Here is a 14,277-nt window from a genome sequence, read left to right as displayed (position 1 = left end):
ACGACCTCAGGCCTCATTTAAAACATTTAATAACTGTTACACTCCAAGCCAGAGGGTGTCGCTGTAGCCTAATACACATTAATTATCACCACACCAGTGCACAGAATGGAAAGAATGGAAGAAGGAAACATCGGAGGGGAGGTGGTAATTTCTCCTTGGGATGGGTCACTGGTTGGCAATAGGGCTTTGCTTTGTTTCTTGATGATCTTGACCAGAGTCTCAATTTTGAACCAAGCTTGCCAGCAGTCTGGTTGGCCAAGAGTCTCTGGGAGGATGTTCACAAGGTAATCACAAGCCACTATCTCCACTATCATTTTGGAGGTATGAGCATCAGGCGTTGACCACTTCCCCAGCTTTCATCAGAGCTAAAATGCCTGGGAACGTGCTGACCACTCAGGGTCAAATCACCTCTGCCTACTCACTCACCTGCTGGTCTGCGGTCACTCTGTGCCATGCAAGCACCTCTGCCTTGAGGCAGTCGTAATAAGAGGCAGCCTGCTCATCATCAAGGTCATAATAGGCCTGCTAAGCTTCCCTTGTTCGGAGTGGCACCAGTATGTGTACTCATTCTGTTCACTCCCAGTGATGACGAGTAGCTGTCTGTGTGGCAATACAAGAAAATATGTTTCTGTGTCATCGTTCGATTGTAACGGTAACAGTACCTGGGATGGTCTCAGCTCTTGTCATAGACCTGCTTTTGCCTGATTTTGAACCTCTGTCTTGGTGAGCTGGGTTTGTTGTTCTACTACTTGAACCCGCAGAACTTGTAGCCAGTTGGTCCACAGTTGCTGTAAGTTGTTTCTATGTCATCGTTCGATTGTAACGGTAACAGTACCTGGGATGATCTCAGCTCTTGTCGTAGACCTGCTTTTGCCTGATTTCGAACCTCTGTCTTGGTGAGCTGGGTTTGTTGTTCTACTACTTGAACCTGCAGAACTTGTAGTCAGTTGGTCCACAGTTGCTGTAAGGTCCACTTACTCTGTCATACTGCTGAAAATTCTTCCGACTACACCACTGTAATAAGGCAAAAGAACACTTCAAAAAGAATTGGGCACTGTGGTGATCCCTGTATATTGTGATGGTACAAAAGCAAGTAATAAATTGGTAAATAAGAACCAGTTGTCTTCTTTGGATGGATCCTTCTTCAGACTGGCTTCCAAATGGTGTTGATGCCAGTTATGATGTCTGCAATCTGGAAGGAGCAGGTTCAGGAGAGCGGAAACCAGAAGTGACGTCAGAGATGGGAGAGCCATCGGTCATCGTTTCTGATGAGGGAGGAAGAGAAAAGTCATCAGGCAACAGCGCCACCTTCTGGTTTGGAGTGTAAAGACTAACCAATGAGCTCTGAGGTTGCCTGCCAGACGCATATGTGTGACACAAACAATACTGGAAAACATTAGATTTGTTGTGTGCCCCCAATTCCAGCTGAGTATAAGTATTGGAACAAATGAATTAAGTTGGTTAAAGTTAGTATTTTGTCGTATTCACCTTAAACGCAATAATCTGCTCCAAATCTACGACCCATTGACATCTTAAGACTCCTGGTACTCGGCCATGCGTTTATGTCAGCTTCATTCAGCTGATGCCTGTTTTGTGGCTTTGCTGACTTTTATTTCCTCTTCAATGTGCATTCTCAGTTGGGTTTAAATCAGGTGACTGACTTGTCCCGTCTATACTTCTGCACTTTTTCTTTCTGATGCACTCCTTGGTTAGATGGGGGTAGTATGTTTCAGGTCATTGTTTTGCTGTATTATGTGCATTATGAACCTCTGTCCAATGAGCCTGGAGGCATTAGTTTGGATTTGAGTATGCTTCAGAATGCCTCCTTCTGCTACCACCATCACTTATATCATCAATAAAGACCAGTGTGCTACTTCAAGAAGCTGCCATGCATGCCCAAGCTGTGGCTCTGCCTCCTCCATGCTTCACGGATGAACTGGTGTGCTTAGACCCTTTGCCTTCCCTCTCTTTCTTCACAGTGTGGTAAGGGTTAATCTTGACCATATCTCTCCATAAACATTTGCTCCAGGACCCTTCTGTCTCACCTTTGTACTACTTTTGTGAATTCCAGCCTGGTGCCTCTGTTCTTAGTGCTGATTAGAGATTTGCATCCTGTAATGTATCTTCTGTAATTCTTTCTGAATACTGACACTTTCACCTGTGCACCCCATAGACTTTTTTAATGTTCTTTTTGGGTTTGTCTTCACAGCTCTAGCAATACTGTCATTCATTAGCTGCTGTTGTCTTCCTGGGACAGCCTGCTTGTTGCAAATTTCTTACACCACCAGTGTTGTTCTTCTGTTTCAAAATACCCCATGCTGATAGTTTTGGAATTCCCAGTCTTTCACCAGTGGCTCTGAGTGGTATTTGCTTTAATCTCCTTTTCATAATTGCTTGCTTTTCTATCATAATCAATTCTTTAGTTTTTATCTTGTAATGTTAATATCAACACCAGACCTCAGGTCCAAATTCTTGTGACTACAACCAACCCTATCCACACAGAATTCTTTTATGTATTGATAATTAAGGGACCACCAGCGGCAACGCGCTGTAATGAGCATGTGCTCCCAACCCTCTCGAGCAATCAGAATCACATGTCAGTACTCCTGCTCAACTAGATTTGGGGGACAAATCATAACAAGTCAGTCAGTCAGTCAGTCAGTCAGTCAGTCAGTCAGTCATTATCCAACCCGCTATATCCTAACACAGGGTCACGGGGGTCTGCTGGAGCCAATCCCAGCCAACACAGGGCACAAGGCAGGGAACACACACACACACACACACACCACGCACACCCTAGGGACAATTTAGGATCGCCAATGCACCTAACCTGCATGTCTGTGGCTTGTGGGAGGAAACCAACGCAGACACAGGGAGAACATGCAAACTCCATGCAGGGAGGACCCGGGAAGCAAACCCAGGTCTCTTTACTGTGAGGCAGCAGTGCTACCACTGCTCCACTGTGCTCCTCATCATAACAATTATTTTTATCCAATATTCTTTATTCTTTTTCTTTTTAAAGGATAAATGTCTGTGTCTGTATCTGTGTGTCCATCCAGTTGCAATGTCTCTGTTGCTCCAAAAGATGGCACATCACAAACATTTGAATACATTGCATTTGTCATTGCAACAGATGGCACATCACAAGCATTAACGCTACTTTTAGAAATCCCAAACCAAATGTCATATGGAATGAAAAATGCAATGCATTTTATCAGTACATGCATTGCAAAATACATTGCAGTAGATGGTGCACAGCAAATGTTAACATTGATGTCTACATTGATTACTTTTAGATGGATAACAGAGTTATATATACAGTAAATCATTGCTCAGAAATAAAAGATGACATTCTTTACTTTGGTCTCATAGTCATGTTTCACTTAGCATGCATATGTTCTGAAAATATAACAAAAATAACCCATATTACCTCATTGTAATAGGATTTTTGCTTTTCTCTTTATGTCAGTGCAGAACTGTTGTAGTTCCACTGTTGTTGATGTACACTGATCAGACAGCTGACTAAGTAAGGTGTGGGTGTTGTGGGTTAAAAGCCATCTAACACGTGCCCTCTCTGCTGCTGCTCTTCAGGTAGGCCTGTGCATGAACCTCCGCAACTTGTACTGGTTTGACGAGGCTAACCCTGACACATTCTTCCCTCGCTGCTACCGACTGGGTGCGCTGGATGATAAACAAGCATTTATTGGTAAGTATTTGGCTGGCTTTGCACCCATAGATGGCTGGTGGTTGGTAGTGGTCACAAAGAAAAAGAGTTTTTAGTGAGAGCTTTTTAGAAGACTGTCAAAACTTCACTGCAGGGGACAATGGTCTATCTATCTATCATAGGGTGACTCTAAACCATCCAGATGTAATTACTTTTGTTAGGTCTTTTGACTTTCCCTACTAGAATTTACCACCATTTGTCTTTTTTTATGAAATGGCGTGAGTTGGTTTGGAAAAAAAAATCTATAAACTTTTCCGCAAGTAAATAAATAAATAAATAAAGTTTATAAGCTAAGAAGAATACTAATGCACCCTCCATAACTTGATGGGAAAATATTTTTTATATACTTGCGGATAAGTCAGGACTTGATTTTACCGTATAATTTCTGGTATTTTATAATGTCGGCGTATAAGTCAAATGCGGAAAACTCTCGCTATTGGTCTAAAAGACTATGCTAAGCTAATGCCCCCCCTGAGAGAGTAACCTACGGAGCACACTGCCCGATTTTTTCGATGTATTGTGCCTACGTGACCACACGGTAATACCCGAACTATTTCGAAGCAACATTTGCACTGTTTAGTGTTTTTTGTATCTCACACCCTCATACACCTTTATCGTAAGAGCATCCCTTATCTACAATGGAGCATTCGCTCAGAAGAAAATATGAAGCTGGTTTTAAATTAAAAGTTGTTGAAGTGGTGAAAGAAATTGGCAACTGCGCTGCTGCAACAAAATTCGATGCGTCTGAGAAACTGGTGCGAGATTGGGGGTGGCAAGAAGATTTAAAAAAAAATATAAGTGTCGCATTTTTGAATGGGCGTATATTTTATGAATCATTTTTCGGCTTTCAAGACCCAACTTGTACGCGAGAATATACAGTAATTTAATTCAGTTTTAGCTGAGTTTACTTACAGTAAATTTATAAATCCAACGTTTCTTCTTCCTTTTCACCTGCAGAGGATTTTCAGCTCACTGCCTGCACCAGTCTTCTCAAGTGGGTAGAGGAAAGAAGCAGGGAGACCCCTCAGGATGAACAACAAGGACTTAACAGTAATCTACAGAAAAAAGGTGCCAGTTTGCCTTTGCTATGAATCTTGTAAAATGTAATGCAGGGTCCTCGACTCGCCTTGTACAAGACTGTTTGCTACTTTGCTGTATCCGTTTGCTCTTCAGCCTCAAGGAAGCCTTTCAGGCCACGAATTACCTCTGCACTAACCAATCAGCTGGTCGAGACGGCGCTGAAGGTGTGCCAGGAGTACCTCAGCAGCCTGGACCATTATGACATCGACATCTCTTCTGAAATTCCTCCTACGATGACCAAGTTGCAGTGGGAGGAGTTCTTGGGCAGATACTATCAAGTTGTCCAGTGAGTATGTCTTTGTTTAGGAGAAAACAATTACACGTCTTCAGGGATTGTAATTGTGTCTCTTATGTGGTACCTGGGGGGGCAAAAGGAGAGATTTAGTTTTTTTATGCTCGTACTGGATCTCAGATTCTTCTGCTTTCAGTGTCTTTAGCTGCTAGGATGAGCAAAATAGACAATGCAAAAGAGTAAGTTGGAATTAATGTGTCAAAAAGAACATTCTGCTTTGTAAACTCTTTCATCACGGTGGCACTCCACATAAAGATGCAAGAATGATTTGCCTAAAGGGCACAAAGCAGCGTCTCTGCTGAACTGAGGAGCTGAAGATCCCAGCCCCATCTTGTTATACAACCATTGAACCACAGGGGATTTAATTTCGCTTTTTTGACACTAATCTTCTTCTTCTTCTTCATCTTTTGGCTGCTACTGTTAGGGGTCGCCACAGCAGATTATCTTTTTCCATATCTTCCTGTCTTCTAAATCTTGCTCTGTCACACCCATCACCTGCATGTCCTCTCTAACCACATCCATTAACCTTATCTTAGGCCTTCCTCTTTTCCTCTTGCCTGGCAGCTCTATCCTTAGCATCCTTCTCCCAATATACTCAGCATCTCTCCTCTGCACATGTCCAAACCAATGCAATCTCGCCTCTCTGACTTTGTCTCCCAGCCGTCCAACTTGAGCTGACCCTCTAATGTCCTCATTTCTAATCCTGTTCATCCTCGTCACACCCAATGCAAATCTTAACATCTTTAACTTTGCCACCAACAGCTCTGTCTCCTGCTTTTTGGTCAGCGCCACGATCTCTAACCCATATAACATAGCTGGTCTCACTACCGTCCTGTAGACCTTCCCTTTCACTCTTGCAGATATCCGTCTGTCACAAATCACTCCTGACACTCTTCTCCACTCACTCCATCCTTCCTGCACTCTCTTTTTCACCTCTCTTCCACAATCTCCATTACTCTGTACTGTTGATCCCAAGTATTTGAACTCATCCACCTTCACCAACTCTACTCCAGATGCACATTTGGCAGCCATGACAGCCTTGAGTCTGTGTGCACAGGCCTCTATCAGTTTTGCAAATCTGGACACTGTCATTTTTCTCCATTTTTTATTTGCTCTGTCAGGCTGGAGATCATGAATGAGCAGCCTTTTTGGTAAGACCAACCATTGGATTGAAATCTGGACTGTGTCTTTTTGTTTTGAAGTCATTCCCATGTAGCTTTGGTGTTACGCTTGGGGTTGTTGTCTTCTCCCAAGGTGCAGGTTCCTTGCAGATCACATTTGATTTTCCGCCAGGGTTTCCTCAGAAACCTTCCAGGGCCTGTTGCAGAGAAGCATCCCCACAACACAATGCTGTCACCACCATGCTTCAAGGCAGGGTTGATGTGTTTTTGGTAATGTGCAGTATGAGGCTTACACCAAACATTGCATTTAGTAAGATGGCCGAAAAGCTCAGTTGTGGTCTCATCAGACCATACAACTTTCTTCCCATTGACTTCAAGGTCTCCCATGTGTCTTCTGGGGAAAATCTAGCTGAGATGTCTTATATGCTTTTCCATAAAGTTGTGATCGGTGAAGCACCTGAGTAACACTTGTCTGCACAGTCACTTCATTCTGAGAAGCAGTGGCTTGTAACTCCTTCAGAGTTCCCATAGGTCTCTCGATGGTCTCCCTTACTAGTCGTCTACTTGCAAGATCACTCAGGTTTTGTGAATGGTCTACTCTCAACAGATTTGCAGCTCTGCCCTACTCTCTCCATTTCTTAATGACTGATTTCACTGGACTCCAAGTGATATCCAGTGACTTCTATATTTTATTGTCACCATCCCCTGATTTGTGCTTCTCAATCACCTTTTTATGGAGTTGCTTGGAATGTTCTTTTGTTTTCATTTCGTTGGTTAGGCCATCCCTGATTCACCACAGGTGATAGACTGCAGTTACTTAATACATTCAATTGAAAGGTGGTCGCCATTGAATTATGTGACTCATGAAACAAGTGATGATTTAGTTGTGAAGGGGTGAATTCTTGTGCAATCAATTATTTTGTGTTTTACATTTGTAAATAATTTTGATTATTTGGCAAACATCTGTTGTGCTGATCAGTGTCAAAAATAAATAAATAAACCCACTGTGATTCAATATTGTATTAACAACAAAATGTGAACACTTCCAAAGGGTGAATACTTTTTATAGGCGCTGTAGTTCCTTTCTTTTTAGCACCCTTCACAGGATCCTGCTGCAGGGTGTTAAGAGCGTGCCAAATGCAAAGAGTGCAAAGCAACAGAATACTGAAAGAAAGCCATAATTTGTATATACTGTGTATATAATCCAATGTCTGTCTGTCTGTATTCTTTTCATGAGAGAACTACTTACCGGATTTAGATTGGGTTTTTTCTAGAATTTGCTAGAAAAAACCCAATCGCACTATGTATCATAGTTTGCTTGTGGTGCCGATTTATTTGTGCGAATCTATCTATCTATCTATCTATCTATCTATCTATCTATCTATCTATCTATCTATCTATCTATCTATCTATCTATCTATCTATCTATCTATCTATCTATCTATCTATCTATCTATCTATCTGGGAGACATGCAGCGGGCCGAGGGGAGGGGGCCCTCTTCGCTCATGTGCCAGCCTCAGGGCCTACCTTAACTCTGCTTAGCTAGCGAACAAGAGAACTACTTAATGGATTTAGAATTTACTTGAACATTCCAGTTGATTTTGCAACTTCTCTCATCACGCTAAGAATCATAGTTCGCTTGCAGGAGTGATTTATTCGCGCTAATCCGAGACACAGGCTGTGGGCCGAGGGGAGGAGGAAGCGTGACGTGAGGAGTGGGGAGTCGGTCTACCTCTGTGTTTTGATTAGTAACTTGCCTCCGCTTACCTAGCAATACTTGTTTGTTTATTGATTTTTAAAGTTTGTTCTGTTTCACTACTACGCAGACGGAGCCTTGGGGGATGACTAGTACACAATAATACAGTAATATGCCTAACATGTATAAAGCCATGCGACACCCAAGAAGGGTCAGAATATTTTAATGGGAACCATATAGCCTTTATTGAAATAGACGGTACAGTAACTGTGTTGCAGCACTGACTGGTGTTTCCTTTCTCTGTAGTGACGGTGTGCCCATAGACAGCTGTTACGTATACACTGAGAAATGCAAGTCCGTCTTGGAGAAGCTCCAGGATGTCTGCCCACAACTGAACATTGAAGGCATTCATAATATCTGGATTGTGAAACCTGGTGCCAAGTCACGGGGACGAGGTACACAGTATGAGAAGTTTTGAAAAATTGCACTGAATCTTTCTTGGTGTAATTAATGTACCTTAGAAATGAATGGCACTTGTATTTACGAAGCTTTCCTTTATGATGTTCTCATGTGTGTTGCCTTTGTTCATTCACACTTTGATAGGTGACTCTGAGCTCGTCAAGAGAATTGCTCCCGGATTTTTAAAACAACCATCGGTTATAGCTGTTTTCTTTGACACATTACACCTCTCATGAAAACACGGAGTGATGGCATCTCAGAGACCAGTAATAATATGATTTATTTTGCAGAACCTTGTTAAGAATAATTACGGTCAATGGGAAGCTGTCTTCTGGGTGTGAATATCAGTTTTTAAAGTACAGTACCAGTTCTTCCATTTCCTGCCTTGAAGGAGATTTGCTTGGAGCCAGTAGTCCTAGAGACCCCTTTTCATTTGTGTGGTCTGCCCGAGTACACAGTAAACGTTGAGGAAATGTAAACAGGAGCTCTAACTGCTGGCAGCCCTCATCACATGGCCATAATATTCCATCATAAATGCCAATTCCTTATATACCCTTCTGTTTTGGTAGGAATCATTTGTATGAATCGGCTGGATGAGATCCTCAAGCTGGTAAACAGTGATCCTACCATAATCAAAGACAGCAAGTGGGTGGTGCAGAAGTACCTGGAGCGGCCTCTGCTAATCTATGACACCAAGTTTGATGTGCGTCAGTGGTTCCTTGTGACAGACTGGAACCCCCTCACCATCTGGTTCTACAAGCAGTGCTACCTCAGGTTTTCAACGCAGCCCTTCTCCCTGGACAACCTAGATAGGTGAGTCATAAACGAAGTAAAAAACGGGGTGGGTTAGTTTCTGTGCTGAACATGAAGGGGATAACGTAAGCAGATGACATCTAAGCAGGAGAGAAGTAGGACATCGGTCACCTTTAGTTGAACTAATGATGGACATTGTGCTGGGCTCCACCTTTGATGATGAAGCATTTTTGCTAGGATTGTGTAATTAGGTTTGCTCAGCCAAACAAATGGCATGTCACTGTTACTGACTTCAAGCCGGTGGACTTTTCATGGAGAAAACCATCCTAAACTCCCTTTCCTCCCACAGCTCAGTTCATTTGTGTAACAACTCCATCCAGAAACACTATGAAAGATCACAAAACCGACACCCACAGGTACCAGAAGATAACATGTGGTCATGTACCGAGTTCCAGAAGTACCTCTCCAGCCAGGGTAAAGGAGGACTATGGGAGAAAGTGGCCATTCCCAAGATGAAACGAGCGATAATTCATGCCATGCAGTCTTCCCAGGACTTAGTTGAGTCAAGAAAAAATAGTTTTGAGCTTTATGGAGCAGACTTCATGTATGGCCCAGATCTACATCCTTGGCTTATAGAAATCAATGCTAGCCCCACAATGGCCCCTTCCACTACAGTGACTACTAGGATGTGTGCTGCCGTTCAGGAAGATACCCTGCGAGTCGTTATTGACAGAAAGGTGGACCGAAATTGTGATGTTGGGGGATTTGAGCTCATATATAGGCAGGTAAGTTGCACAAAGCAGATCTGAAATCTCCGATATGTGTTTCTGATAATGCAAGACACACAGGCAGGCTGTAATGATGTTTGTGTGCCATCTCCCTGTTTTAACAGCTGCCAGTAGATGTACCACAGTACATTGGCATCAACTTGCTTGTTGAGGGAGCCCCAATCAAGAGGCCCCGTCCGCCTATGCCGAAAAACACCACCGTTAAAACCTTGGGAGACTCCACTCTTCAACAGCACCAGGACACCAATGCCAAAATAGGCACCCTTACGTCAAGAAAGGCTCTGGAGTTGCAATCTGCTGTTTCTCCTGCCCCACTCAAAACTGCCATCATCAGCAAGACTGAAAGGCTCCATAACGGTCTGTCAGACAAAGAAAATCAGCAGACGTGCAGGGCAAAGGGGACAGCCAAGAGAAAAGACTCGACCATTCTGCGTTCGATTACTGGGCGACACACTATAAGTAGGCAGAAGTCATTCACCGCCAGGGGTCACAAAATCTACCATTTTTCAGACAGTGAGAGGCGTACTGCCCAGTCCACAGCAGCCTCAAATGAGAAGGGGTCCAGATGCATTGGCCTCAGATTTACAAGCTTTGAAACTCTGGACCACAAGACAATAAAGCAACCCCGAGTAGTCTCATCTGTGGATTTCAGCTCATGGAAGTCTGCTCCCAAGTCTCATCGCCATCCTTTCCTCTATAGTAAGCGTCGCCTACCTGCCTTAGGCTCCAGTACACCCAGCTTAGAAATAATCAGCCTCCAGCCACATATCAGTTCCATAAGCTACACAAGTTGGCAGAAGGCTGATCCCTTCCCACAGCGAGTTTCACAGGGTCACGAAGCCTTAGGCGCCAAACGGCAGCTGATTGCGGCAGAGGCTTTATCTAGGTGTGTAAAATAAAAAATCAGTCCCGCATTTATGTTTCTGGCCACCTTTGATTGTAGGTATCTGTACGTCTACTGCTTTCTGTGGCCAGCACCAGATCCGTAAATGGCTATAAAAACATGTGAATTAGACGTTATTGCAGCTAATTTACAGGCATTCATTTTTCCCTTCATAATAACTTACTGTTGCCAATAGAGGTCACCAGAAATGTAGGCAACAAACCTTCTGGACAGGAACTGCACCTTAATAAAAACTCAACATAAACACGGAAGACAAGGATGAAGTATCTTAAGAAAAGATGAATCATGTGCTGTTGATCACATTTCTGCAAGAAGCAGAAGAAAAACTTGAAAAGTATTGATCAGGTTGAAAAATAACAATTAACTATGAGAACAGCTTTTTATGGGATCTAAACAGGCAGATGTTGTTAATATCCAGCATGTGACTCTACCATGAATGTGTCTATAAACTGTGTCAACCTAAATATGGCTCCATTAACAACTGCAAAAAAGAACAACTGTATTTTCAGAAAGTGACGGGATGAGCTTTTTCACAGTAACCCAAAATAAGCTGAAAAAGACCAGAGGGGAAAAAAATGTAGTGGGAAATAAAACAATACTGTGGCCCAAAGCAACCTGTGCATTTCCACAAGTTATGGAAAAATCAATCATTGAATATTGGAGAAAATTCAAGTTTTTGTAGCTGGTGCTTTTTTTTTTTTAAATTCTCAACATAAAGATCAAGAATGAATATAATAAATAATGTGTTTTATCAGTATCTCAGTGGCTGACAACGTTCACTCTGCACCCCTTAATGGCCTGCACTTTCTGTTACAGCCAACCTTGTAACCATAAACCAATCCTTGCTTTTATTAATGATGTTACTTCCCTATTCTTCATTTACTATTACTCAGAAATACCCAAAACTTTATGAACACTTTTTCTAAGAAATATAGTCAGATGTTAAGTTTTTATTAAAAAAAAACAAAACAAAAACTATACCCCTTTATGTGAACAACTTAATGATGAGCACACAGATGTATATAAATGAAGAACAAAAGAAATTCCTCTCCTGTAAAGTCGCATTGCTCTTAAGAATAGTTTAAGCATAAAGAAGTATAAATACAGACTGCAAGTTTATACCTTTTTAATAACTTAATTGTAAAAGATAATCACAACCAATTTCTGAATGAAAAGAATAAGATCATGTCATATAATTAAGCAAGGATTCATTAAAAACAAAAATATTGTTTCCAATTACTATTTGTTTTGTATTTATTACATAATCACTATGTTGTGAAATGTTAAATCATTTATAATCTAAAAAGGTTAAAAAGGCTGGGATTTGTGGTTCTTGTAATATTTTATCGTTTTACTTTCTGCCAGGGTGGCGCAGTGGGTAGCACTGCTGCCTCGCAGTTAGGAGACCCGGGTTCGCTTCCTGGGTCCTCCCTGCGTGGAGTTTGCATGTTCTCCCCGTGTCTGCGTGGGTTTCCTCCCGAAGACATGCAGATTAGGTGCATTGGCGATCCTAAATTGTCCCTAGTGTGTACTTGGTGTCTGGGTGTGCCCTGCCCAGGGATTTGTTCCTGCCATGTGCCCTGTGCTGGCTGGGATTGGCTCCAGCAGACCCCCCCCCCCCATGACCCTGTAGTTAGGATATAGCAGGCTGGATGATGACTGACTGACTTTCTGCCAGTGAGAGAGACAGAGAGGTTGATGTGAATGTTTCAGAATGCATTCCTCAACATTTTGTGAAAATAAGTTGTACTGGAATGGCATGAATGCAAAGGAGGGCTTTTGGCACCAAACCCAACAATAATATTTTTGTCAATGCTTCTGATTACTCCTCACTGAGCAAGCCGCGGTGCACGTGTAAGCCAGTGGGAAAGAAATGGGGAGGTGACATCAGCGTAGTACACATTAATAACATATTGTGCATAAGGAATGACAACAGAACACCTTTAAGGCGGCGACTGTCTGCATTTCACTTCAAAGTCTCAAAGTGTTGCAAACCCTATTTCTATTTTTTAATCAATGCATTCACTTAACTCTCATTTAGCTAACTAGCCAAAAATGAAATCAATTCTCATCTCTTCTCCTGGAACTGTGGAAGTTTCTACTAAAAGGCACAGGACAGACCACCTAACATTTGCTTTATGCTGTTCCCTTCCATAGTTGATACCATCCCAAGACACTTTAGATCTAAACAGCAGTACTACATTTTTTACATATAAGACCACAGGCAGTTTAAACATCTTTTCCTGAGGCGACAGTGTGACAGGAACTGAACAAGCCCTCACACAGCACAAGTCCAATATCTTAACCAACAGCACTCACAGCACTGGCTCAGTTTCCATCCACAGATGTTTGTATAACCAATGAAATATTGCATCTGGATTGGCATTACTTGATAAAAGAATGCCTGTTGGTACGCTTTCATAATAAAGGTTTTAACCTATAGATAGTATCATTCTGTTTTGGTAAAATACGTTTTACTAGTATAAACTATATATATATATATATATATATATATATATATATATATATATATATATATATATATAGTATACAGACCTATAAATATCTGGGAGTGCAGCTGGATGATAAATTAGACTGGACTGCCAATACTGATGCGCTGTGCAAGAAAGGACAAAGCCGGTTATACTTCCTTAGAAGGCTGGCTTCCTTCAACATCTGCAATAAGATGCTGCAGATGTTCTATCAAACAGTTGTGGCGACCGCCCTCTTCTACGCGGTGGTGTGCTGGGGAGGCAGCATTAAGACGAAAGACGCCTCACGCCTGGACAAACTGGTGAGGAAGGCAGGCTCTATTGTTGGCATGGAGCTGGACAGTTTAACATCCGTGGCAGAGCGAAGGGCGCTCAGCAGGCTCCTATCAATTATGGAGAATCCACTGCATCCACTAAATAGTATCATCTCCAGACAGAAGAGCAGCTTCAGCGACAGACTGCTGTCACTGTCCTGCTCCACTGACAGATTGAGGAGATCGTTCCTCCCCCAAACTATGCGACTCTTTAATTCCACCCGGGGGGGTAAACGTTAATATTTAACATTATACATAGTTATTGTCTGTTTTTCACCTGTATTATTATCATTCTTTAATTTAATATTATTTATTGTATCAGTATGCTGCTGCTGAAGAATGTGAATTTCCCATTGGGATTAATAAAGTATCTATCTATCTAGTAGTAGAACCACTCTTTATCAACTAACTGATAGAAATCAGAAAAAACATATTTTTTGGTTAACAGCAAACCTGTCAGAATAGACAGAAACATGCTAGAGAAGAAACAGGCATATGTGACTTGAGCAGGAGGCGGTGGAGTTCCCCAGTCAAATTGCTGAAAACTGCCACATTACAGTAAAAAAAAAATTCAGTATTCATTCAAAAATTTGATAATGATTTGGGGAACAAAGCTGCAACACAACATGGCACATTCTTTGATGCACATGAAA

The 14,277-nt window shown here is 42.1% G+C and overlaps 1 protein-coding gene across 1 annotated transcript in view; it reads left to right on the top strand.

Annotated features, from left to right (window-relative positions):
- Positions 1-11,525, top strand: part of LOC114669118 (tubulin monoglycylase TTLL3-like) — a 50,434-nt gene extending 38,909 nt beyond the window's left edge. Inside the window, exons 12-18 of the mRNA XM_051921375.1 lie at positions 3,592-3,706; positions 4,682-4,792; positions 4,898-5,090; positions 8,221-8,369; positions 8,943-9,186; positions 9,476-9,911; positions 10,019-11,525. Of these exons, the coding sequence (XP_051777335.1) occupies positions 3,592-3,706; positions 4,682-4,792; positions 4,898-5,090; positions 8,221-8,369; positions 8,943-9,186; positions 9,476-9,911; positions 10,019-10,813 (2,043 nt within the window). The 3' untranslated portion in view covers positions 10,814-11,525. The remainder of the gene's footprint in view (positions 1-3,591; positions 3,707-4,681; positions 4,793-4,897; positions 5,091-8,220; positions 8,370-8,942; positions 9,187-9,475; positions 9,912-10,018) is intronic.
- Positions 11,526-14,277: the final 2,752 nt, after the last annotated feature.

Source organism: Erpetoichthys calabaricus, chromosome 18, assembly GCF_900747795.2.
Source record: "Erpetoichthys calabaricus chromosome 18, fErpCal1.3, whole genome shotgun sequence".
NCBI classification, from domain to species: Eukaryota; Metazoa; Chordata; class Cladistia; order Polypteriformes; family Polypteridae; genus Erpetoichthys; species Erpetoichthys calabaricus.
This window is presented reverse-complemented; position numbering and strand designations above follow the sequence as displayed.